Source organism: Diospyros lotus, unplaced genomic scaffold (genome assembly GCF_014633365.1).
Source record: "Diospyros lotus cultivar Yz01 unplaced genomic scaffold, ASM1463336v1 superscaf1, whole genome shotgun sequence".
Classification (NCBI taxonomy): Eukaryota; Viridiplantae; Streptophyta; class Magnoliopsida; order Ericales; family Ebenaceae; genus Diospyros; species Diospyros lotus.
In genome coordinates, this window is record NW_026267104.1 from 628,539 (window position 1) to 654,426 (window position 25,888).

A 25,888-nucleotide genomic window follows, 5' to 3' on the forward strand; every position below is an offset into this window, starting at 1 on the left:
AGTCCACTCATGCCAAGTGCGCAAGAATATTGTAATCCATCAAACTAATTTAACATTGTTAGTGTTGTACTTGGAAAAATAAAAGTATCAATGTTGTAGAATACAATTGACTAGAAAGAAAGAGAGGGAGAAAATAAAATAAGAAACTGAATTTTAGACCATTCCCCCATATCCATAGTCATTACCTTCTGAATGCGTGCACGTTCTTGTGGATAGATGGCTTTGTGTTCCCTTGTCAAAACAATAGCCTTCAGTGAACTTGCTGCATCTGAATTGTTCTGTGAACAATCTGCAGTAGATGACCGTGCTACAACTGCTTTTGCATCTCCAATATTGGCAACAAACACCTAAAGAACATGAAGTAGATGACTGGTTAACTGCTAAGTAATTTATTATTTTTGTCATTTTAAGGACTTATTGCTGAACTTGAGAGGTAAAAGAAAATAGACAGACATGGGCTTGAAGGAAGAACATCACATTCTACTTTTTCATTGATATTTATCAGTTACAAAAAGTTTCTTCACCACAAACTTAGAAGACTACAGATTTTTCAGTCAAAAAAAGTACATCTAATAATCAATTTCATTTGACAAAAACATTAGGTAATGTGACAGCAATAGTATCACAACAGATGCTCCACCACTTATATTATAGGAGACAAGTTCGTTCTAATTATTAAATTACCACAGTTGTCTACTGCTAAAAGCAAGCCTTTCAATATAAAGAAAGGGTTGACATCTAGTTACCTTCGCACAAGGATACTCCTTTTTAGGTGGTGTTCATGATAAATTTTCAAAAAATAAATTGGTTTTACCAAGTAGAAGTTGCCTCAGAGCATTGACACCTCCAAGATGTGCCACATCATGTCATATCAAGTTGTCTATATATAAATTTGCATAATTATTCATGTGTTTGCATCACCAGTATTTTAAATTATTAAAAGCTTCAGGTGAGAGATTTGTGCTCCTACTATTGAAGCCCACAACCACAACTCCAGCTACAGATTCTAAAACCAAAATGATAATTCAGCAAAAACAGACAAGTGAATAAAACCCCAAATCACCCAACACAACTTATAGCTGAGAGACCTAATAATAACAAATAAAGAGTTTAAAAGCAAATTGTTTGTGATGCTTTAGAAGTTCTAGATTAAGAGGGCTTTTGAAGACAAAAGAGATAATAGAGGGGAAGAAAGCAAGAAAAGGTAAAGAATAGTGCTTTCCTAATTGTATTAGTTGTGAAAAAAGATAATATTGATAATTTGATAGTAAACATCGTTATGCCCAATAAACAAAAAAAAGTATCAAAGCAAAATATTTTGGCTAGTAGACACAGAAGACCTTGACCATTCTTACCTAGAAAGACAAATATAAGAAATACACATTTGTGAAACAATTATATTTCCCATTAGCATAAAGAGTAATGTAGTACACAAGAATTATGGAAACTTACTTTTTGGCCCAGCACCCAAACACATACAGCGGTTGCACCGTCTTGCCATCCCCCTGACAGGATATATAATCACTGCATTAGTGAAAGGAAAAAATAAATAAATAGAGCTTGAGAAGATCTGTAAAATTTTACTTCCATAAGCCATGGGAAAAAGAAATAAAGAACAGAAACTGATCTAAACAACGGTATTTTATCTGTAAGCTCTTCCTTATTCGGTGTGTACCACTGTTGTGTGTATAAAACAAGTAAGCATTAAGCAATGAGTTTTCATCTCCCAACAAAGGGAAGTGCAAGCTCCAAGGGTTGAGGGCCTTGAGGCCAGAACTTTGCAAGAGTGGTTCACTTTTTTATTATTGGATTTTTTTTTGGGAAGGAGATAAATCACATGTAGCCTCTTAAAGTTAAAGATGCTGGAGATACATAAACTCTTTAGGGAAGGGGGTAATCACATGTAGGCTACTAGAATTAAAGATGTTGGACACACACACACACACACATAGAGAGAGAGAGAGGGGGGGGAGGGAGAGAGAGAGAGTCTTGAGTGTTTGAAGGACTTGGGCTTCATATAATATATATAACTTGTGGGAAGCTAGAAATAAAGCCACTTACCACCAAAAACATCAAGCAAAGACTACTTTTACGAAGCCAGGTTACAAAGCTTCAGGGTATAGTATCGGTAGAATCTACTACAGGGAGAAGATTACAACAGGAGCAAACAACACTTGAAGTGGCCAATTGCTTTTTGTTATAGAAAATGCTTTCAATTTTTTATTCTCCTTTGTGTATATCATGTCGTGTACTAAGGGGTATAACTGTAATAAGGGGGAAAGTAGAGCTGTAGGGGTTGTAACCATTGTAAGGTAGTTGAGCATGTAAATTTGAATTCAAGAGCGGCAACCTTTTTGGTGCCAGCTTCCCGAGTATAAAAACTCGGTCCCAGCTCACTTGTAAGGCATCCAATACAATTGAATTGCCTTTTCTCAAATTTCCCTGTCTCTCTCTTTCTTCACAATTCTTCCCCAAATTTCTCAAAATTCCCCTCCCTTCTCCTATTTTTCCCGCCAAGTTCTCCTCTAAATATAGGAGAATTCTCCTTGTCGGATTAGGCATTCGATAAAGTGGTATCAGAGCATCATCCCTGGCTCAAGAATTTCGACGAATTTCCAACAAAGGAGCATCACACTCGCATGAAGCAAATGGAAATGTAGCTCTAGTAGGTGACGGCCACGGTGATGGATGTGCAGATGCGAGTGGGATCCACGGAGGATGTGATCGGAATGGTGGTTGATAAGAAGTTAGAGGAGGCCTCGAATCAGTTGCACAAGGATATGCACAATCAGAGAGGAGAGGAGATGAGGGAACAGAGCAATATGTTGTGTGATCAGATGCAGCAATTTATGCTCATGTTTTCAACCACAGATTTTCCCCCACAGGAAAGAATGGATTCGATTCTATCGAGAGTTAGCACTAGCCATAGGGTGATTGGGTCATCAGAGGTGGAGATCGATTCAACAACAGTTGGAGAAAATGGGGTGCAAAGGAGGCTGGAAGTCCAGGTAAATTCAATTCACTCCAATTTTCCAATTTCGAAGTTGGAGTTTCTGGTGTTTGATGAATCGAAGCCATGCTGGTGGACTCAAAGGTGTGAGAAGTTGTTTGGCATTCATCATGCGATGGATGAACAGAGAGTGAATTTGGTAGTGGCCTACCTAAACGATGTAGGAGACGTATGGTTCCAAGGGTGGTCAAGGGTGAGGAGTGAGTACAATTGGGATGATTTCATTAGTGGTCTATGCGAAAGGTTTGGTGAGAAGAGAACTATGAACAAGATGAAGAATTTAACAAGATGAAACAGAATGGATCAGGGCAAGAGTACCAACTCAAGTTCGAAGAATTAAAGTCCCTTATGATCGCCAGGATTCCACATGACCGAAGAATTCTTCGTGTCAAGTTTTGTTAGCAATCTAAGTGAGGAGCTTAGATTAGCAGTGAAATTAACAAGGCCAAGGACATTGCAAGAAGCAATGGAGAGTGCACTTCTCAAGAGTTGAATGTGGAAGCCTTGATAAGGAAGCAGAGGAACCAAGGCAAAGGAGGAAGTTATGGCCTATCACCCTTCCAGGGAAGTGTGTAGGGGAAGGAGATATACAGATCGGGAGCAGGGCCTAGATTCCAAGCCCTGCCACCTCCTGCTCCTGTGGGGCAACAAGGGGGAAAAACAATGGATCAACGGAGACCACCAAGGCTCTGCTATAAGTGTGGGGACAAGTACTTTCCAGGGCATTAATTGTAATACCCCGAGAGCCCAGAGAAGTTAGTATATATCGAGGATAGTGTAAAAAAGGAAACAACACCAGCTGGATACCTTTTGGGCTGAATGTTGGCAAAGAACTCCCAAGTTAAGCGTGCTTAACCTGGGGTAATCCAGGGATGGGTGACCCCCCTGGGAAGTTCGTGTAGGCCCATCAGGGTAAGTTGTTCCGGTCCTTCCTATCGCTCGAATGGGATGTTACAAATGGTATCAGAGCCGACCCCCGAGCCTCTGAACGCGGTGGTGGGGCAAACCTCAGCGATGAGGCTGAGTCCCGAGGGGGGCGTGAGGCCCCTATGGGGGGTGCGTGTAGGCACCTTAGGCGAATCCCACATCGGCCATGCAAGGGGGGAGAGATCTGGGACCGGTTGTAAGGTCGCATGACGGGGACGTCATGTGCTTAAGGGGGGGAGAATGTAATACCCCGAGAGCCCAGAGAAGTTAGTATATATCGAGGATAGTGTAAGAAAGGAAACAACACCAGCTGGATACCTTTTAGGCTGAATGTTGGCAAAGAACTCCCAAGTTAAGCGTGCTTAACCTGGGGTAATCCAGGGATGGGAGACCCCCCCGGGAAGTTCGTGTAGGCCCATCAAGGTAAGTTGTTCCGGTCCTTCCTATCGCTCGAACGGGATGTTACATTAATGCAAGAGGCAACTACTTCTATTGGAAGGGGGTGAAATAGATGGAGCGGATGAGGAAGTTGTGGTTGAGGGGAATGAATGGGAAGAAGAACATAATGGAGCCATTTCACTGCATGCTATCAAGGGAGTTGCTAGCAGCAGGATCATTAAGGTGGAGGGATAGGTTATGGAAGGTACTCTCATGGTTTTGATTGATAGTGAAAGTACCTACAGTTTCATTGATGAGGGTACAGCTAAGAAACTGAGCTGTGAACTCTCTAATACACAGCCCCTATTGATGACAGTAGCTAACTAAAGTAAGGTGATGAGCAAGTCAGCATGCCTGGGGTTTTGTTAGACCATGCAGGGGGAAACCTGTGAGGCTGACCTAAGACACTATCGAATCATTTTGGGGGTTAACTAGATGAAAGGGGTAAGCCCTATCAGCTTCGACTTCAATAAGATGGAAGTCACCCTGGCAAAGGAAGGGAAGAGAGTAACCCTACAATGGAATGTTGAATGGCCTACAAGATGATTAAGGGGAAGCAACTAAAGAAGCTACTCAAATACAAACTCTCCCAAGTAGCTCAATTATTTTCTATTGAGGCGAGGGAGGAGTTAAGAGGAACAAGGGGATCAGCAGGGGCAATGTATGATGGTAGCCAGCAACCAGACCACACCCTGATGAAAGGTACATGAACTAACTTCCTTAGATACACTATTGATTGAATTCCAGGACCTATTCGCAAAACCTAAGAACCTTCCCCCTAGAAGACCCTTTGATCACTCTATTCCCTTGCAACCAAATGCAAAACCTGTAAATATCTAGTCCTATAGATACCCTTCCAAACTCAAAATCAAAATTGAAAAATTAGTCAAGGAAATGCTGGACCACTCTATCATTCGTCCCAACAAAAGCCTTTTTGCCTCCCCTGTCCTTCTAGTTAAAAAGAATGATGGGACTTGGTGGTTTTGCATTGATTACCACCAGTTGAACTCTATCACAAATAAAGACAAATTCCCAATCCCAATTATTGAGGACCTTTTAGACGAACTAAGCCATGCCTCAGTGTTCTCCAAGCTAGACCTAAGTTCTAAATATCACCAAATCTGGATGAACCCAACTAGCATCCCCAAGACAACCTTTAAAACCCACTATGGACATTACAAGTTCACTGTAATGTCATTTGGATTAACTAATGCACTAGCTACATTTCAAGCCCTAATGAACCTTATCTCATAAAATTCACGTTGGTGTTCTTTGATGAAATTTTGATTTACAACCCTACCTTCTCTCAACACCTAGAACACCTTAGGACTGCATTCCAAGTCCTACGATTCAATCAGTTGTGTACAAAGAGGTCCAAATGTGCCTTTGCCCAAAAACATGTGGAGTACCTCGGGTGATGGAGTTAGCATGGACCCTAAGAAGATAGAGGCTATGCTTATTTGGCCCAAACCAGCAAATGTCAGGGCTCTGAGGGGATTTTTGGGGTTGATTGGCTATTATAGGCACTTTGTGAGGAATTATGGGATGATTAGCAAGCCCTTGACCGAATTGTTAAAGAATGATGGGTTTAGGTGGGATGACAAGGCCAAGGCTGTATTTGTTCAGTTAAAACAAGTCATGGGTGAGGTACTAGTTTTAGGACTACCTGACTTTGACAAGCCGTTTGTATTGGAGACGAATGTCAGTGAAATAGGAGTGGGGGCTGTATTGACACAAAAAGGTAGGCCCTTAGCCTTCTTTAGTCAAGCATTGGCGCCAAGACATCAAGGCCTTAGTAGATATGACAAGGAGTTGTTAGTCGTGCTTATGGCAGTAGACAAATGGAGACACTATTTGGAAGGGGGATAGTTCATTATCAAGACCGACCATGAGAGCCTCAAATTCCTCCTACAACAAGGCTGCACACCAATTTACAAAGGAAGAGCATGGCCAAATTAATGGGGTTGAACTACGTGATTCAATTCAGGAGAGGAAAAGAAAACATGGCTACAGATGTTTTGTCAAGGTGTTATGAGGAGGGGTTAAGTGCAGCCATCTTTGCCTTGGTACCAGGAAGTAGCAACAAGCTATGACGAAGGACCATGGACTAAGGGACTGATTGAGCAGTTGAGTATTGACAGCAACAGTAAGCAGGGATACACCTACACCAATGGGTTGATTAGACATCGAGGAAGGTTGGTGATTGGGGATTGTGAGGCCCTGAAGGATAAAGTACTATAGACCACCATGCATGATTCACCCCTTGGGGGACACTTTGGGATTCAGAATACCTACTGAAAGGTGAAGTAGGTGTTCTATTGGCCTAGCTTGAAGAAATTAGTGATGGAGTTTGTTTTGAGGTGCGATGCATACAAGAGATGCAAGCATGAGTCCATGGCACTACTTGGACTTCTCCAGCCCCTTGGCATCCCAGACCAAGCATGAGCCAACATCACTATAGATTTCATAGAGGGCTTACCCAAGTCTAAAGGGAACAATTGTGTCCTAGTGGTGGTTGATAGGTTGACCAAGTTCAGGCATTTCCTCAGCTTGTCTCGACTCTCACCCCTTCACTACTCAAGAGAAGGCCAAGCTTTTCTTGGACAATGTGGTAAAATTGCATGGAGTGCCCCAAACAATTGTGTCCGATAGGGACAAGGTGTTCACAAGCTTGTTTTGGCAAGAGCTCTTGAAGTCCCTAGGCTCTAAACTCCACATGTCCACCGCTTATCACCCAGAGACTGATGGGCAATCCAGAGAGTAAACCAGTGCATGGAGATATATTTGCGGTGTTTCTGCTTTGTGCAACCTAGGGGATGGCATAAATGGTTATCATTGGTCCAATGGTGGTACAACTCCAGCCACCATCATTCTATTAACATGACCCCTTTTGAAGCGATGTAGGGTTACAACCTAACATGCTACCAACTATCGTGGAGCCAACATCAGTGGCAACCATATATGCCTATTTGCAACATAGGCAGCATACTCTACAAGTTCTAAAAACAGAGTTAGCCAAGGCCCAAAATAAGATGAAGCAGTGGCCAGACAAGAAGAAGAGTGAAAGAGAGTTCAAGGAAGGGGAGGAGGTGTACCTGAAGCTCAACCAACCCCATTTGAAGTCCCTCTCCAAGCAACCATTACCAAACTCAGCCCAAGGTTCTATGGCCCTTACCCAATCATCGGAAAAGTGGGACGTGTAGCTTATAGGCTGCAACTACCTAAAGGGACACAAATCCAACATGTGTCCCATGTGTCTCTCCTAAAGAAGTCAACAGGAACCCAAGTGTCATGAACCTAGGTTCATGATAGATTTAAAAGGTAACTGGAAGAAATTGGGGAAGTTATATTGGAAGAAATGGGGAGGAATTTAGGCAAGAACAGAACAGAAAGGGAGATTAGGGAGAACCGAGAGAAAAAGAGAGAAATTGAGAGAGAGATTGAGAGAATTCAAGGGAGGGAAATGATACATTTCATTTAACAATTCAAAACATACATTCTCCAAGTACTATAGCCTATTTATAGGCTGTCTAGGCAATGTAACAACTGAAAATTACAACAGGTAAGCAGCAACGTACATCAAGAAGAAAATACATGTATTAGATTATTCCTAATATATCCTTGGGTTGTGACCATTCCCCCCTCCTTGAGAGAGTTCTCGTCCTCAAGAACTTATGGCGATTACACCGCTGTTTCTTCATCCAATCCCAGTTTTCACTTTCTGATTTGTCCATCGCCTTCTCTTGTTTATTTCTCTTTTCTTTTTCCTTTTCTGCCACCGCCTATCTATATAAATCTTGGAAAACCATTGTAAGCATACCAATTTGTAAATGAAGCATGCCACTCTGATATTCCTCAATCCAAAGTCTTTTGTAAATGCAGCTCTTACAGTTGTGATCAGAGTTGCATCTACCTCCAAGGTATACTTGTGTTGTTCTGTGTTGGCTTTGATGAGCTCAACTAGGACTGGGTTCCCATCCTCTCCTATAAAATAACCTTGGATGCACACATTCCAGTGTGATAGACAATGTTCTTTGGGTTTCTTAAAATTCTTTGGACCAACCTTCATATCTTGAGATCAATCCCGATCCTTGTCTGTCATAATTAGAAACTAAATCTTGCAAACCTCCGTTTTCATATGTTTTCCCCAACACGTTGCATGTGATGTTGGTTGTTTTGAACACAGAGGGTTGTCTAGCTATATCCTAGTTCCGCCACTCTGATTAGGCAAATTGCCTTCCTTTTGCATCTTCCTTGGCTCCTCTTGAGCTTTTTCCTTCTCTATTTTCTAAGGATCCACCAAGTAACTTTTGGACAGATCTTCTCACTCTACAGGTTTCTCTATCGCCTTGAACTGTTCTTGCTCCTCATTTACAAACCCCAGCAATGCTGTAAAAGCATATTTTTATTCCTATTTGCCATCGTACACCAAACTCCGCCTGGGGATGTTATCCACTGCCGGTCCCAAGTCCGGATAAAGGAGGAGGGTTGTGTTAGGTAACCGACAGCCAACGTAAAACTTAGTCGGATCCAAAACATGAACTCTAGACAAATTATGAAAAATCGTTTGGGCGTGGGCGTAACCCTTCATAGCGACGCGCTACACTGCCCCCGTGTAGTGACAAGTGAGCTAGGGCCGCTGCATCGGCGCCCGAATGTGGTGATAAATGAGCAAGGGTTCCCGCATTTGCTTGGACGGATGTAGGTAAAGAAGCTAGTCCAAAATCAAAACCAAAATCAAAATCAAAACCAAAACCAAAATCAAAAACAAAATCAAATTCAAAGTCAAGGCCAAAAACAAAATCAAATCCAAAATCAAGGCCAAAAACAAAATCATAGATTAAGAATTGGGTCATGGAACATAGGAACATTAACAGGCAAAGCTATGGAAGTGGTGGATGTGATGATTAGGAGAAAAATTAATATTATGTGCCTTCAAGAGACGAGATGGATAGGGAAAAAAGTAAAAACTTTATCAGAAGCTGGATATAAAATATGGTACACAGGAACTGATCGAGCGAAAAATGGAGTGGGGATTATTATGGATAAAAGCTTAATAGATGAGGTAGTGGATGTAAAGAGAATAGGGGATAGGATTATTATGGTGAAGATTAGTCTAGGAAGAATGACTATGAATATTTTTAGTACATATGCACCACAAGCGGGGTTAGGTGATGAGATAAAAGCAAAATTCTGGGAGGACTTAGAGGGACTCATTCAAATGATACCAAGAGGAGAGAAAGTGATTATAGGAGGTGACTTAAATGGGCACGTGGGTAGAGACGGAAACGGATATAGAGAGGTACATGGAGGGTATGGATTCGGGGAAATTAATAATGAGGGTAAATATATCCTAGATTTTGCTATGGCATATGGGCTCATTATAACCAATACTAGGTTCAAAAAACGGGATGAACACTTAATCACATATAAAAATATCACCTCAAGCACCTAAATAGATTACTTCCTCATAAGACAAGAGGATCGGTTATGTTGTAGGGATTATAAGGTGATACTGGGAGAGTGTTTGACTACTCAACATAGACTTCTAGTACTTGACATCCAAGTAAGAAATTGGAAGAGAAAAAATCACATAAAACAAAATCCAAGAATCAGATGGTGGAATTTAAAAGGGGAGAAACAACTAATCTTCAAAGAAAAATTAAGGGGTAGAAGGGAATGGAATGGAGAAAGACAGATAAACCAAATGTGGAAAGAAATGGCTAATGCTCTGAGAAGCACGACAAAGGTAGTCCTTGGAGAGACAAATGGTAGAGCCCCTAATCTTAAGGAGTCTTAGTGGTGGAATGAAGAGGTACAATTGAAAATTAAAAATAAGAAAACTTGCTATAAGGCGGTATATCAATGCAACAATGAAGAAAATCAAAAAAATTATAAAGAAGCAAAAAGGGCAGCAAAAAGAGCTGTTAGTGAAGCAAGGTCAAAAGCATATGAGAATCTATATAAACGACTTGATACAAAAGATGGAGAAAGGGATATATATAAATTAGCTAAAGCAAGAGAAAGAAAAACACGGGATTTAAATCAAGTGAAATGCATAAAAGATGACAATCAAAATGTTTTAGTAAATGAGGAAGCGATTAAGGAGAGATGGAAGGAGTATTTCACAAAAATTATTCAATGATGGTGGTGACACAAGAGTTAGGTTGGGACATCTTAGTAACTCCGAAGGGAATGTGAGCTACACATTCTATCGACGCATAAGTTCAAATGAAATAAGGCAAGCATTAAAAAAGATGAAAAATCATAAGGCAGTGGGACCAGATAATATACCAATAGAAGCATGGAAATGCATGGGAGAAGAGGGCATCTCCTGGCTAACGCAACTATTTAACGTCATCCTTAAATCAAAAAAGATGCCAGATGAGTGGAGGAAGAGTACTTTGGTTCCTATATACAAGAACAAAGGAGATGTTCAAAACTGTGAAAATTATAGAGGAATTAAGTTAATGAGTCATACCATGAAACTCTGGGAGAAAGTAATAGAGCAGAGGCTCAGAAAGGAAACAAAGGTGTCAGAAAATCAGTTTGGTTTCATGCCTGGTAGGTCAACAATGGAAGCTATATATTTACTGAGGCGTTTAATGGAAAGGTATCGAGATCATCAGAAGGACCTACATATGGTGTTTATAGATCTAGAAAAGGCCTATGATAGGGTCCCTAGAGAAGTATTATGGAGGGTTTTAGAGAAGAAAGGAGTCAAAATAGCCTATATACAAGCCCTTAAGGACATGTATCATGGTGTAGAGACAAGGGTCAGAACATGCGGAGGGGATACTGAACCATTTACAACTACAATAGGACTGCATCAAGGTTCTGCACTAAGCCCATACTTATTTGCCCTAGTAATGGATGAACTCACTAAAGATATTCAGACAGATGTGCCATGATGTATGCTATTTGCAGACGACATAGTGTTGGTGGATGAAACAAAAGAAGGAGTGAACACTAAGCTTGAGTTGTGGAGAAACAATTTAGAATCTAAAGGATTTAAATTAAGTAGAAAGAAATCAGAATATATAGAATGCAAATTTAGTAAAAATGCAAGAGTTGATGATGTTATAATAAAATTAGAAGACCAAATCTTACAAAGAAAAGACCATTTTCGATATTTGGGATCAGTGATTCAAAAAGATGGAGAAATCCATGAGGATGTCGCACATCGAATTAAGGCAGGTTGGCTAAAATGGAGAAATGCATCGGGGGTGTTATGTGATGGTAAAATCCCATTAAAATTGAAAGGAAAATTTTATAGGACAGCTATAAGACCAGTCTTGCTGTATGGCTCAGAATGTTGGGCAGTCAAATACCAGCATGAGCAAAAGACGAGTGTAGCGGAGATGAGGATGTTAAGATGGATGTGCGGACATACAAGAAAGGATAAAATTAGAAATGAAGTTATTCGTAATAAGGTCGGAGTAGTGCCAATCGAGGAGAAGATGAGAGAGACTAGACTAAGATGGTTTGGTCATGTGAGAAGGAGACTAAGAGACGCTCCTGTGAGGAGAGTTGATGAAATGGAACAATTAGTCACAAAAAGAGGTAGAGGTAGACCCAAGAAGACTTTGGGAGAGACATTAAAATTTGATATGAAATATATGGATCTAAATGAGGATATGACAAAAGATAGAAATACATGGAAATCTAGAATTCATGTAGCCGAACCCACATAGTGGGATAAAGGCTGGATATGTTGTTGTTGTTGTTGTTGCCATCGTACACCAGAGGTTCATTTTCAACAGTTTTCTCCTCAAAGATTTCTCTATTACAGTTGTATTTATTTGAAACCTCCCCTCCCAACTTTTAGAAGAATTCAGCTGGGATACTGAATTAACACTCCTTGGACAGCATTATGAAAAACTCCTACATCTCCTCACGTATTGCACAGCCTACTTCCTCATGCATCTGACTGAACTTATTATCCAATCTCTTTTCACGTGTCCCATGATTCCAGCCAAACTCCTCACGACTTCGGTTGTATCTCACAGCAGAAACTGTAGCATTCTTCCGCTACAGCTGAGACTCCAATTGTTTCACACGCATGAGATCTGTCATGGCAGAAATCTCATGAGCGGGACAAGCCAAAGGCCAAGAAATCGAAGCTCTGTACATCCTAAGTCCCCACACTGCCTTCTTATCTACCTCACAACAGTCACCTCTGAAATTGATCCAAGAAGTGGAAAAATTGCCAACACTATTCCACTTCAAGGTCACCTTCACAGCCGAGATCGTCGAAGTCAAGGAACTGATCTAGATCGCCTATTGCTCCCGATTTCCATAATCTCCCTCAATTTTCGATAGTTAGGATCCATGCGTCGGAATCAATTTTGAGATTCAACTAGGGATCTCCCGATTGCTTCTCTGCCTCGAACACCCAATTCACCAAAATAATCAAAATTGCACCAGTAGAAAAAACCAAAGGCTAAGGTTCAGCTCTAGGAGTCGCTCTACCCCGTCTTCTCGTCTGCGCACTCTTATTATCGCCTAAACCTCTGATCCACTGAACTGATTGTAGACAATCGCACTTGTTGGTTCAACGATCGCTCTAGATCCTCTTCACTAAGTTGATCGCCTTCCTTGAGCGATCGTGATGCAACCTATTGAATTCTTCGAAATTGAGAATCGTTGGTTGTTATAGTCTATGAATTGGCTTCCAAATTGCCGAATATGCTTTGCCCTTCCACTTTGAGCAATACTTACAGAAAGTCGCGGCCGATGTCAACCTCCGGCTCTCTTTCGAAACACAATTTGGGAGAAGCTTGCTCGTTCCAAATTCTGCTACTGGATCTGCTTCGCCTATCACCAAACGTATCCTCACTTGGACCACATGAATTGGATTCGTTGGATTTACTTATGTCCCCTTCCTGAACCGTGGCTGCAGTAACTAAAATCCATAGATTCTGTCGCAGTTAAGAAAGTTCGCCGGAATCCATGAATCACTGCTCAATCAATTCCAACAAGAGTCGTCGGAATCAATTTATCAAAATTGCATGAACCACAATTGAAGAACGACTGCTTTGATATCATTTGTCTTGAACCTAGGGTTCATGACAGATTTAAAAGGTAACTGAAAGAAATTAGGGAAGTTATATCGTTAGAAATGGGGAGGAATTTAGGGAAGAACAAAACAGAGAGGGAGATTAGGGAGAACCGAGAGAAAGAAGGGGAAATTGAGAGAGAAATTAAGAGAATTCAAGAGAGAGAAATGATAGAATTCATTTAACAATTCAAAACATACATTCTCCAAGTACTATAGCCTATTTATAGGCTGTTTAGGTAATGTAACAACTGAAAATTACAATAGGTAAGCAACAACGTACATCAAGAAGAAAATACATGTATTAGATTATTCCTAATATATCCTTGGGTTGTGACACTAGGCGATCAGTCGAGCTCTTCCAACCTTCCATGGAGAAGAAGAACCCTTAGCCATGCTAATAGCCATTCTTGACAAAAGGGTGACCTATCAGCAAAGACCCCCCCCTAATCCAAGTGCTAGTGCAGTGATCAACATTGCACCACGACAATAACACTTAGGAGTATTTGTCGGATCTCCTCCAGCAATTCCCTAATGCAGCCAGTTTGCTCTCCATTCTTGGGGACAACTGTCGTGTACCTAAGGAGGGGGGAATTGTCGTGTACCTAAGGGGTATAACTGTAATACAGGGCCGGCCCTGGGCCAGGGCTACCAGGGCCACAGCCCAGGGCCCATAAGTAAGGGGGCACAATTTTTTTTTTTTTTAAATTTATGTATATATGTGTATAAAAAATTAAAAAAAAATTAACAAAAGAAGTTACCACTTGAACCTGTCAAAAGAAAATTTCATTGCAATTTTTATTTTATTGGTACATGTGATGATTATTTTTACTTTGATTAATTATGGAGGATAAAAGTAGAGGTGTCAATGGTTCGGATTGGTTCGGTTCTATAAGAATCCAGTAACCGAATCATTTTTAAAGATTCCAAAAAAATAAGAACCGTGACCAAATCATTACATATATAAAATCAAGTCAAGACCAATCCGTCACACCGGACCGATTTCGGTTCTATCTAATCAACATTTATCTTCTAAATATTTTCGCAAAATATGAAATTACAAACAAATTTGTTAATTAAAATAAACCTATAACTTCATTAATACTTCAAGTCTTGAAGTAAATGTAGAATAAAATAATTCAGAGACTATCTCATCAAATGAGATTACATCGACCATTTAGTATAGCAATAACGCATAAAATGTTAGAAATAAAAAAGTTCATGAATCTCTCTAGTTTCCTAAGAATTGACACTATTTATGCATATGTATATATATATATACTCAAAAAATTATAATATATATATAAGTATAATATCGATTCCGGTTCGGTTCAAACCATGGTTTGAAAAAAAAAAAATTAGTAACCATACTAAATATATTGATTATTAATTTTTTAAAACCAGAACCTAACCATTAAACCATAGAACCAATCCAAAAGGCATGGTTTAGTCTGATTTGGTCCAGTTCATCGGTTTTTGAATATTTTTTGACAACTCTAGATGAAAGAAAGATTGATCAAATTAAGAAATACTTACGGAGATTCGAGAAGAAGTATGTAGATTCAAATATGTTGTTTTCATTTTTTAATGCAATATTTATAATGCAAGGTACTATTTTTCCTTCATTTGGGGTTTTGTCCCATTAAATTTTCCCCAAATAAGGTTTAAATGAGGTTCCAAATTATTTTTTCTTATCTTTTGTAAATTTTTATAATTTTAATAAATTTAATTAATTAATAATTTTTATTTTTTTATTTAATTTGTATAAAAGGGCACAGTTGAAAAAATTTGCCCTGGGCCTTCAAAAACCCAGGACCGGCTCTGCTGTAATAAGGGAGAAAGTAGAGCTGTGGGGGCTGAAACCATTGTAAGGTAGTTGAGCATTTAAATTTGAATTCAGGGAGTGGCAACCGTTTTTGGTCCCAGCTCACTTGTAAGGCATCCAATACAATTGAATTGCCTTTTCTCAAATTTCCCCCTCTCTCTCTCCACGATTCTTCCCCAAATTTCTCAAAATTCCCCTCCCTTCTCCTAATTTTTCCCACCGAGTTCTTCTCTAAATAAAGGAGAATTCTCCTTGTCAGATCAGGGATTCGACATATCCTTCCTGGATTTAGTAAAACAATCTGACCAGGGTTTAACAATCATGAAGCTTCGCCTCCTCCTCTCACCCCATGCCATATACATGGGAGGTATGCCCTCCTAAAAGGTCCCAAAGTTCCTAAAACTTCATGTGCCTTCAGGCATCTATTCCATTTTGTTATATCACTTTCATTTTGCAAGTCTTATTGGTTTATATACATGCAAAAGCATAAGGGGTTGAGGAAAAAAAATAATTGCTTGGTAATTCCCAGATGTCTATCCTCTATTGGGTTCAGGCAAGGGTACTTTTTCTTTATTATTTGGATCAATTACAGTCATCAACCTTGAGATTTGGTGAACCAACAGGCAGTACTCCTATATTTCTAGAAATAACAGAGACCCCTCTTGACTTTCTCGTGATGCTTTTCCCCCTGCCCTGAGAAAACAGCTGTTAAACTTTTGAATATGCTCAAAATGCTCTTCCCCCCCCCCCCCCCCCCAAAATCTTCCAGTGAAACTCTCCCTCTCTTTTCTCCTCTACTTCTCCTGTAGCCAGGGCTGCAGATGGCAAGAGCATGTTTCTTCTCTCTCTTCCAGCATATTTTTCTATATGCTTTTAGAAAATATATATTTTCTGTAATTATAAATTTATTTTAAGAAAGTATGTATATTTAGTTTATATAAATATATTAAGATCTTCTTAAATATATATTCAGTATATCTTTTAAAAAACATTTTCTGTAATGCAGAAAATATATTTAGAGAGGGAGAGGAGAGACAAATAAAGAGCAGGGGTAAAATAGTATAGGGAGGTCTCTGACATTCCAAGAAACACAAGGGTGCCAGCTGTATTATCGCTAAACCTCAGGGGTGCCGGCTGTAACCTACCCTTATTATTTTGAATTTTGTCCCTAAAAACTTGCTCTTTAAGCATACAGATCAGGAAGGAAAGCAACAAAAGCATATGCTTTTTAAATGCCTGTAAGTTCATGAGTGTGCTTCACAGGATGAGAATTTCTCTTGCATCCTAGAGTACATTTTCTGCCTTTGTCATTTTGAAGCATGCCACAAGATTGCCTTCGAAAAATCTGGTAAAGTCAAACAGGCCATAATCCACTCAAACAAAGGGTTCATATTTATAACTGCTGGAATCTCAGGTAAAAGAGGGCTGCCAAGACAACTGTTACAGCTGTAAATGGTTATTTGCAAGACTGTAAATGGCAGATTCTATGGAGGCAATCAAAGAAGACAACAAAGCAATCAAATCTAAAAAACCATGAATGTATATGAGTTGCAATTAGGATGATTCTTGTATATTCTTTCCTGTTGTTTAAGATTCCTAAGCTGTAAATTATGAGGTTATAAATAGAGAATAATCCAAAGGGACAAGGTGTCTTTGCCTACAGTTTCAAAACCTAGTTGTTGCTATTTTTACATGGTATCAGAGCCACAACTAGGCTAGGCACAGAAAAGACAATAGTTTGGGCGAAAATGCCCCAAGAGGAGATTAGATCATTCAATGCTACAAGGGCTCTGGTGCCTACTGAGAGGCCTAAAACTGCAATTCCTTTTGATAATCCATCATTGCTTATTAGTCCAGTGAAACTAGATGATAGTAACTATATAGCCTGGTCATGCTCTGCAAATTGTTCATCAAAGCCCAAGGATTGGAAGATTACATCACTGGCACAAAAACTCAAAAATCTGTCGCTGGAGATGTACAAGCTCGACAATGGGAGATCGAGAACTCCCTTGTGATGTGTTGAATTAGACTTATCAGCTTAAGCGAGTTTAGATGATTTAATCTTTCTCAAAACTCTTCCACACTCTCGAACTAATCAATAATCATATATCGAACTAACAGAAAGTAAAGAAATCACAATTCAAGATACAAAGCAGAAAGATCAAACCACAAGACACCGATTTTATCCTTGTTCGGATCGCAAGAATTGCAACCCTACATCCAATAGTCAAAACACCCCCTCGAGCAACTTTCTTATTCCGTTTGTGCAGTCAATATACAACCAGTTCCCTCCCTCCTATTCCCGAGTACATCAAGCCTTCATTCCCTCAAGATTACAAAGCTATCTCACAATCACTAGCCTTTTTCTCTCGGAACAACAATACTCGTTACAATAGAAATGAGAACTCTCTTGTCTCTCTCTCTCTCTCAACTACCCCTTGCCCTCTATTATAAATAGAGGGCGAACATCCCAATATAACCGACTAGGATAACACAATTACAGTTTAGGTATTATTTCTAACTGTCCATTTACACTCTAGCTGATAAAGGCATTGTTGTCTTCACTAATCTTCTAGGATGACTCGAGGTAAACATATCAACATGATGTCTTGGCTGATCAATTCAACGCAACCAAACATTGCCAAGGGGTATCTACTGCTAGGTACAACAAGGAATATCTAAAATGTTGCGTCACAAACCTACTCTCAAGTCGAACATGATGCACAAATTTACGAGATTCAAAAAAATGTATATGAAACTAAACAAGGTGAGTGGTCAATTTCTCAATACTACGTTGAATTAAACAATCTATGGCAAGAGTTGGATTATTATCAAGATTTCCAGGTGGAATATTCTAATGATGCTTCTAAGATCCAAAAAATGATTGATAAAGAGAGGGCATTTGATTTTTTAGCTAGGTGCCTAGGTTAAATATAGAGTTTGACCAAATAAGGGTTCAGATATTAGGAAGGGAGCCTTTTCCTACCTTAAAAGCAGGCTTATTCATATGTTCATCAAGAAGAGAGCAGGAGTGTTATGCTCTAGCCTGCTGCAACAAATAGATCAGCCATGATGGTGAAACCATCACTAGATAGAACCCCTACCAGCCATGGAAGTATCAATAAGAATAAGCTAAGGTGTGAATATTGCGGAAAACCTAGGCATACAAAGGAGACTTGCTGGTCTTTACATGGTAGACCTACTAAGGGATATGATAAAAGGCATGAGGGACATTTTCAAAGTCATCTGTCAAAAACTGTCCAAACTAATGGGGGGGCACAACCAGAACTTGAAAAGGTTAGTCTCTCAAGGGAAGAACTGGTTTTCTTACAGCAGCTGATGAATAAAATGAAGATGGACTCAAATACCCCTTCTGCATCACACTATGCCCAAGTAAGTATAGCTGGTAGTGCTCCTACTCAAGGTACTGTTATAGCATTTTATTCCTCAAATTCTGTAGAACAACCAACCTGGATCATAGATTCTAGGGCTTCAGCCCACATGATTGGTTTATCTAATTCCTATTTGACCTACAGCCCATGTTTCGGCAGGGAAAAGGTTAAAATTGCAGATGGTACTCTCTTTCCTATTTTTGGAAAAGGGACTATTAACTGCAACAAAAACCTCAACATGTCATATGTTCTTCATGTTCCTAATCTTGCAAATAACTTGTTATCTGTAAGTTCTATCACAAATTTTCTAAACTGTAAAATTAGCTTTTTTTCCTACCCATTGTGTTTTCCAAGAGGTGAGCACAGGGAAAATGATTGGCTCTGGTAGACTGGTTGATGGCTTGGGCTTGTACTTGTTGGATAATAAATCATTCTCTCAGTCTGAAGATCAAGCACTAAAGGTTAACCAACTAACCTCAGCTGAGAATGAGCTAATGCAGTGGCATCAAAGATTAGGTCATCTTTCTTTTCAGTGATAGAGAAGATTATTCCTAGTAAAAGTAAGCAAAGTAGTAATACTAGTATATTTTGTGAAACTTGTGAGTTCGGTAAACACACAAGAAATACTTACCCTGCACTGAGTCTTAAGCCTTTCATGATTGTCCATTCAGATGTTTGGGGACCTAGTAGAATTAAAACACTTGCTGGATACAAGTGCTTCATTACCTTTATAGATTGTTTTAGTCGAACAACTTGGGTTTATCTTATGACACATGAAAGTGAGGCTGGTCATTGTTTCAAGTCATTTCACAAAATGGTAATTACTCAGTTTAATACAAAAATCCAGGTTCTTCGAAGTGATAATGGCTTAGAATATAAGGATACTGCTTTCCAAGACTACCTCCAAGATCAAGGAATCATACATCAAACTAGCTATGTTGATACCTCTGCTTAGAATGGTGCAGTAGAAAGGAAAAACAGACATCTTTTGGAGGTCGCCAAGTCTAAGCTCTTTGCTATGCACGTTCCCAAAGTTAATTGGGTGATGCAGTTCCTACTGCTACCTATTTAATCAATAGGATGCCACTTACAACTCTCAATTTCAAAACACCTTTTGAACTTCTAATAGGAGTTTATTCCTATACTATCCCTCCCAAGGTGTTTGGTTGCATCTACTATGTATGAAACCACTCTCCTAAAGTTAGCAAATTAGATCCTCAAGCTCTCAAATGTATATTCATTGGGTATTCTGCTACATAGAAAGGATACAAGTGCTACCATTCACCTACTCGAAAGTTCTTTGTCAATATGGATGTCACATTTAGAGAGGATGAGGCTTATTTTCAGTCCAACATCTCACCTCTTCAGAGGGAGAATATTAGTCCCAAAGTACAGGAAGAGGTGTCTGTGCAATGGACTGATACTGCTATTGATTTGAGGGAAGAAGAAGGAGAGGTTGCTGATGGTTTTTATAATTCAACTAATTTTGATAAACCCATGCAGGAGGAAGATCCAAGAAATGTTGATCGACAACAAGGACCAAACAAACCTAGGAATGGGGAGTGTTTGACTTACTTTCAGAGGAAACAAGCCCATCAACAAAGTCTGCCTAGCCAAGAAGATTCCCAGGACCTCTCTGATCCAGTAAACACTCCATTGAATCTGAACAACTTCCAATTTCCAGCAACTAACCCTAATCTTGCTAATCTTGATGCTACAATTTTTGAAGCTAAACTTATTTCTGACTCTTCATTTAAACTCTCTAATTTGTACCTTCTTATAGCTATCAGAAAAGGAGAGAAAAGGAGTTAGGAGTTGTACATAGCATCCTATCTCCAATCTGTTACTTATGATTCTCTGTCTGCCACCTATAAGAGTTTTCTATCTTTTTTAGAATCTGTAATAGTACCCACAAATTGGAAGCATGCTATCAGTAAATCATGCTGGAAACATGCTATGGAAGAGGAAATGAGAGCCCTAATGAAGAATAACACATGAGAAATCACTGAACTGCCACCTGATAAGAAACCAGTTGGTTGTAAGTGGGTTTTCACTATTAAGTACAAGGCAGATGGAACAATTGAAAGATACAAGACAAGGCTGGTGGCTAAGGGGTTTACTCAAGCTTATGGAGTGGACTATGAAGAAACTTTTGCCCCGATAGCAAAAATGAACACAATATGAATTCTTCTATCATGTGTAGCTATTCTAGACTGGGACTTATATCAGTTGGATATAAAAAATGCATTTCTACATGACAAGCTGGAAGAAGAGGTATACATGGAAATCCCACCAAGTTTCAACAATTCAGAGAAGCAAATGAGAGTTTGTAAGTTACAGAAGGCCCTATATGGTCTTAAGCAATCCCCCAAAACTTGTTTTGATAGGTTTAGCAGGGTTGTAATAAGATTTGGTTATCAGCAAAGTAATGTTGATCACACCATGTTCTTTAAAAGAAAGAACACAAGCTAACTGTTCTTATTGTTTATGTTGATAACATAATGGTGACAGGGAATGACCATGAAGGGATACGCCAATCGAAGGAATACTTGGAGGAAGAATTTGAGATCAAGGATCTTGGGAAGCTAAGGTACTTCTTGGGAATTGAAGCATTTAGATCAGATAAGGACATCTTTATTTCCCAAAGAAAATATGTTTTAAATTTATTGATTGAAACATGTATACTAGGGATGTAAGCCTACAGATTCACCCATTGAAGTAAATCATAGACTTAAAACTAATGAAGGAGAGAAGGCTGACAAGGGCAGGTATCAAAGACTGGTCGGGAAGCTAATATACTTGTTCCATACAAGGCCAAATATTGTGTATGCAGTAGGGGTTGTAAGCCAATTCATGCAGAACCCTAAGTCAATTCATATGGAGGTTGTTTATAGGATTTTAAGGTATCTGAAAACAGCTCATGGGAAAGGTTTACTGTTTTCTAACCATAACCATCTAAATATAGAGGGATACACGAATGCAGATTGGGCTGGATCCCTAAATGATAGAAGATCAACCTCAAATTACTGCACATTTGTTGGACGTAGCCTAGCCACATGGAGGAGTTAGAAACAATCAGTTGTGGCTAGGTCAAGTGCTGAAGCTGAGTATAGGGCAATGGCTCTAGGCGTATGTAAATTATTATGGGTGAATAAGGTTATGATAGAGCTAGGATTACCAAAAAATGAGCCACTCTTGCTATATAGTGATAGCAAAGCTACAATTAGCATTGCTAACAATCATGTTCAACATGATAAGACTAAACGCATTGAGATTGATAGACACTTCATAAAGGAGAAACTAGTTGATGGATAACTATGCATCCCATTTGTTTAGTCAAGGCATTAGTTGGCAAATACCTTCACCAAGGCTTTACACAGCAAGGACTTCATGACTATGATATCCAAGATGGGTATGGAAGATATCCATACATCATTTTGAGAGGGAGTGTTGGAATCTCGAGTAAAAGAGGGTTGGCAAGACAGTTGTTACAACTGTAAACGGTTATCATGGAAAGGTTAATCTTTGTGGTGCAAGACTGTAAATGGCAGATTCTGTGGAGGCAATCAAGGAAAACAACAAAGCAATCAAATCTAAAAAATCATGAATGTATATGAGTTGTAATTATGATGATTCTTGTATATTCTTTCCTTTTGTTTAAGATTCCTATGTTGTAAATTATGAGGTTATAAATAGAGAATAATCCAAAGGGCAAGGTGTCTTTGCCTACAGTTTCAAAACCTAGTTGCTACTATTTTTACAATAACCCAATCTAAAAGACTAATTAGTCTCCCAACTCTCCTTTCCTTCAAACAAATATATATATATATGAAGAAAAAAAGAGCAAAAGAAAAGAAAAGAAAACAACCATTCTGTTTTAGGCAGCAATGAATGCCAGGAGAGTAAATAAAGAAGATACCCAATAAGCATCGAAAGAAAATTGAAAGAGTAAAGGCATAACCTGATGGTCCATTAGGAAATGGCCAAATAGATACAAAACAGTGAATCAAAAGTCCCTATTTGATTGCACTTTCAAATTTTTGTTTTCAGGTGGGGGAAGAATCTTCAGAAATGCCATCATTTCCATGTTGTATTTATTTTCATATGAGAACAGGTTTCTTAACTGTAAAAAAAGAAATCTTGGTTCCTGAAGCAAGGGTGTATGACAGTTGGGGGGGGGGGGGAATGATTTTGGATAAACAATATGTTAGTTGTACATCAGGTTGAAACCAATAACCAAATGCAACAAAAATGTTTCGGCCAATTTGAAAGAAAACAAGATGAAAGGCAAGCAAAGGGAGTCCACACAATCCCCCTGACCTTGTTATTTCCTTGTAGACTATGAGTCAGAAGAGTTATAAAAGGAGAAAAACGGTCTCCTTTTTATTAGTATTACCTTTCAACCTAGACCTTTTCTTTGACCTGTCAGACAGTAATGGCAAAGGCAAGTACCAACCTTCCCTTTGCCGCCTTCTTGCTCAGCCAAAACAACGCAAATACATAAGATACTTCCTTATTCTAAAAAAAAATAAATCTGAATCCCACCTACCTTGCACCACATGGAACAAGAAACAATAGTAGAAGTGACAAGAAAATCATAACCATTTCACTCAAACAATTGCAAAAGTTTGAACTTAAATAACATATGATATAATTCATGATTGCTATCTGAAGTCAATGGATAAACCTCTCATGTGAACAGATCAATCATTCACGCCACCAAGACTGTTTTTAAGTCAAGCAATTTAATAGAAGGACTATCAGAAAGCAGACATGACAATACCTGCAGCACTCTCTTGAAGAAGGGACTCATCAGTTCTTCGGAAACCTGTGTTAGGATTTGGGAAGGGGAAAAAACTTAACATCACTAGAAGTAACAACGTGATTTTCACCCAAATACTGAAATAATTTAGTAACAAATAATACAAAATAACTGTTAAAATAAAGAGAAACACAAATAATATCATACCATCAAGTATGGCCTTTCTGGCAGCTTTTACATCCAACTGTGATTATCAAAAGTCACCATGAGTAAAACTTGAATTGGTGTTTGATAACTATCCATGGAAACATCAAGTCATGGAGACAAATTCTAACAGAAAACAAATCACTATTAATATAGAACAAACAGTTGGGGGTGGGGATAGTTCAAGGTTAAATGCAATTACATAACCTACTAAATGCTTAAGCATGCATAAAAAAGACCAAGCAAACACACCAACTCACGTGGTAAGCCTGCTGAAAGAACATTTGCATGTAAATGCTTCTGTGCATACTCAGCAGCCAACCGACCTCCGTGCCCATCATAAATTGCATAATGTGAACATCTGCCAACAAATAACCATATAAGGTCAGGAATTATTTGCTGTTATGGACTGGAAAAGGTAGATTTTTTCCTTACAAAGATGGCTCCGTAACATGATTGAGAAGCATACAAGCTTTCAATTTACATAAACCCAGATATCTAATTTTGGAATGGGCATTGGTACCCAACGACAATGACACAGAATGAACAGCAAGGTGCAATCAGGGAATCAAAGCAACCTAAGGATGACCAAACTGCAGTAGCAGGGAGCTCAAACAAGTTGGAAAATCAAATTGTGCTATTCAAATACAATTCTGAATAATTATAAATAAAAAGTTTATAGAAAACGCAACTATTCCGAGTGTAAGTCTCTTTATTGGGAGAATGCAGAGTCCTGAACGATATTCAACATGCAACAAACGTAAAGCATGTTGGACCGCTCCAAGTGTCATTGGAGTTTTGAAAATCACAGAACCAGTTTTAAAGCTAATTACAGAAATATCATATGACAGTCCAACCAAAACATTATTCACTGTTCCCGATAAAAACTAGTCAAAGAAACAAAGAGAACGTAGTCATGCCTCAATTTCCCAGGAAAATCCAAGCTGGCATCGGGAAGAATGACCCAAGCATCTTCCATCGTGTGCCTCGTACCCTTATCTTCGGCTACCTCGGCTTCGATTGCAAAAATCACTTCGCTCACATCTTGATTTCCCTCTTTGTGTTCCGAAGAACCATTTCTGTCACCAACCGTATTGTTCTCTTCAGTCGTCTGCTCTTCTCCACCAACCAATTCATTAATTCTCCGCTTCTTCGCATCCGAATCAGAGTCACCAACCTCAACAGTGCGCTTGCCACCGTTCGACTTCTCGATTTCAGCACACAAATTGGACTCCTCCACCATCGTACGTCGCGAACTGTTATAGACCGGCGATGGACTCTGTTCGCTCTGCGAGAAAATGGGGGAAACGAATTTCTGAATAACCAAACGGAACGTAAAGTTGGAAAATGGTGGTGTAGGGTTTAGAAATGTGTAAGCGCTTGATTGGACAAGAGATAAATTTATCCCCAACGCGGATGGAATGAACGGCAATTAAAATAGCGAATCATGATTTTAATATTGTAATTTACAGGCCGGTCTTAAATTAAAGGGTATTTACACTCCCACCCCCAACTTTATACCTTGTTGCCGCCAGGCCATCACTCGTCATTGTATCCCCCCCCCCCCCTCATAAAATGAAAATAGATACTATATAAAATAGAAATAAAAAAATAATATTTTTTTAAAATATAAAAAATAAAAACACTGAAAAATGCATACATAAAATAATATATAATTTTTTTATAAATATAATTTTTAATGTATAAAATTATAAAAAATTATTATTCAATCTAAAAATAAGTATAAATTTTATAATACATTCAAATAAATTCTTGAAAATTTTTAAATTTTTAAATTAAAAATAAAATAATTTGGTCTCTAAAGAGACAATTTTTTTTTTGTCTCTGATATTTTCGTAAATGGAAGCATGTCTTCAAATTTAGAATACATTTTTGATAATTTTTAATATTATTAAATGATTTCAAAATATTTTTAAAATTATAAGAATAGCTCAAAAATACCAAAATAGCACCCCAAAACGTTTATGTGCATCATAGGCTCATAAAAATTAAACTAGTTTTGTTCTGACTAAATTATAATATTTCAAATTTATTTTTAAAATTATTTTGAACATTAAAGGTAAATTGTACCTATTTAATCTCTAATATATTTATAAAAATTATATTCATTGGTGTCTAAATTTTTACCCTGACAAAAAAACTTGGTTTGTGCCCTAGGTGAGCGGTAAAAGAGTAGACTGAAAGCTTATTTAGGAGTTTTTAGAGTAAGTTTGATTCCTGAGGAAGCAGAATGTTTTATTCTGGGACAGAA

General features: G+C 38.7%; 1 protein-coding gene across 4 annotated transcripts in view; it reads right to left on the reverse strand.

Annotated features, from left to right (window-relative positions):
- Window positions 1–25,888, reverse strand: part of LOC127793098 (probable protein phosphatase 2C 8) — a 43,976-nt gene that overhangs the window by 1,941 nt on the left and 16,147 nt on the right. Inside the window, exons 1-6 of one of the 4 annotated variants that reach the window (XM_052323880.1) lie at window positions 24,537–24,996; window positions 23,869–23,977; window positions 23,620–23,656; window positions 23,434–23,478; window positions 1,453–1,505; window positions 186–347 (exon numbers count right to left, since the gene is read on the reverse strand). In XM_052323880.1, coding sequence (XP_052179840.1) covers window positions 186–347; window positions 1,453–1,505; window positions 23,434–23,478; window positions 23,620–23,656; window positions 23,869–23,977; window positions 24,537–24,859 — 729 coding nt within the window. In that variant the 5' untranslated portion in view covers window positions 24,860–24,996. Of the gene's footprint in view, window positions 1–185; window positions 348–1,452; window positions 1,506–23,433; window positions 23,479–23,619; window positions 23,657–23,868; window positions 23,978–24,536; window positions 24,997–25,888 lie in introns of those variants that run through there. The other 3 variants (XM_052323882.1, XM_052323881.1, XM_052323883.1) reach the window with 3 other exon arrangements.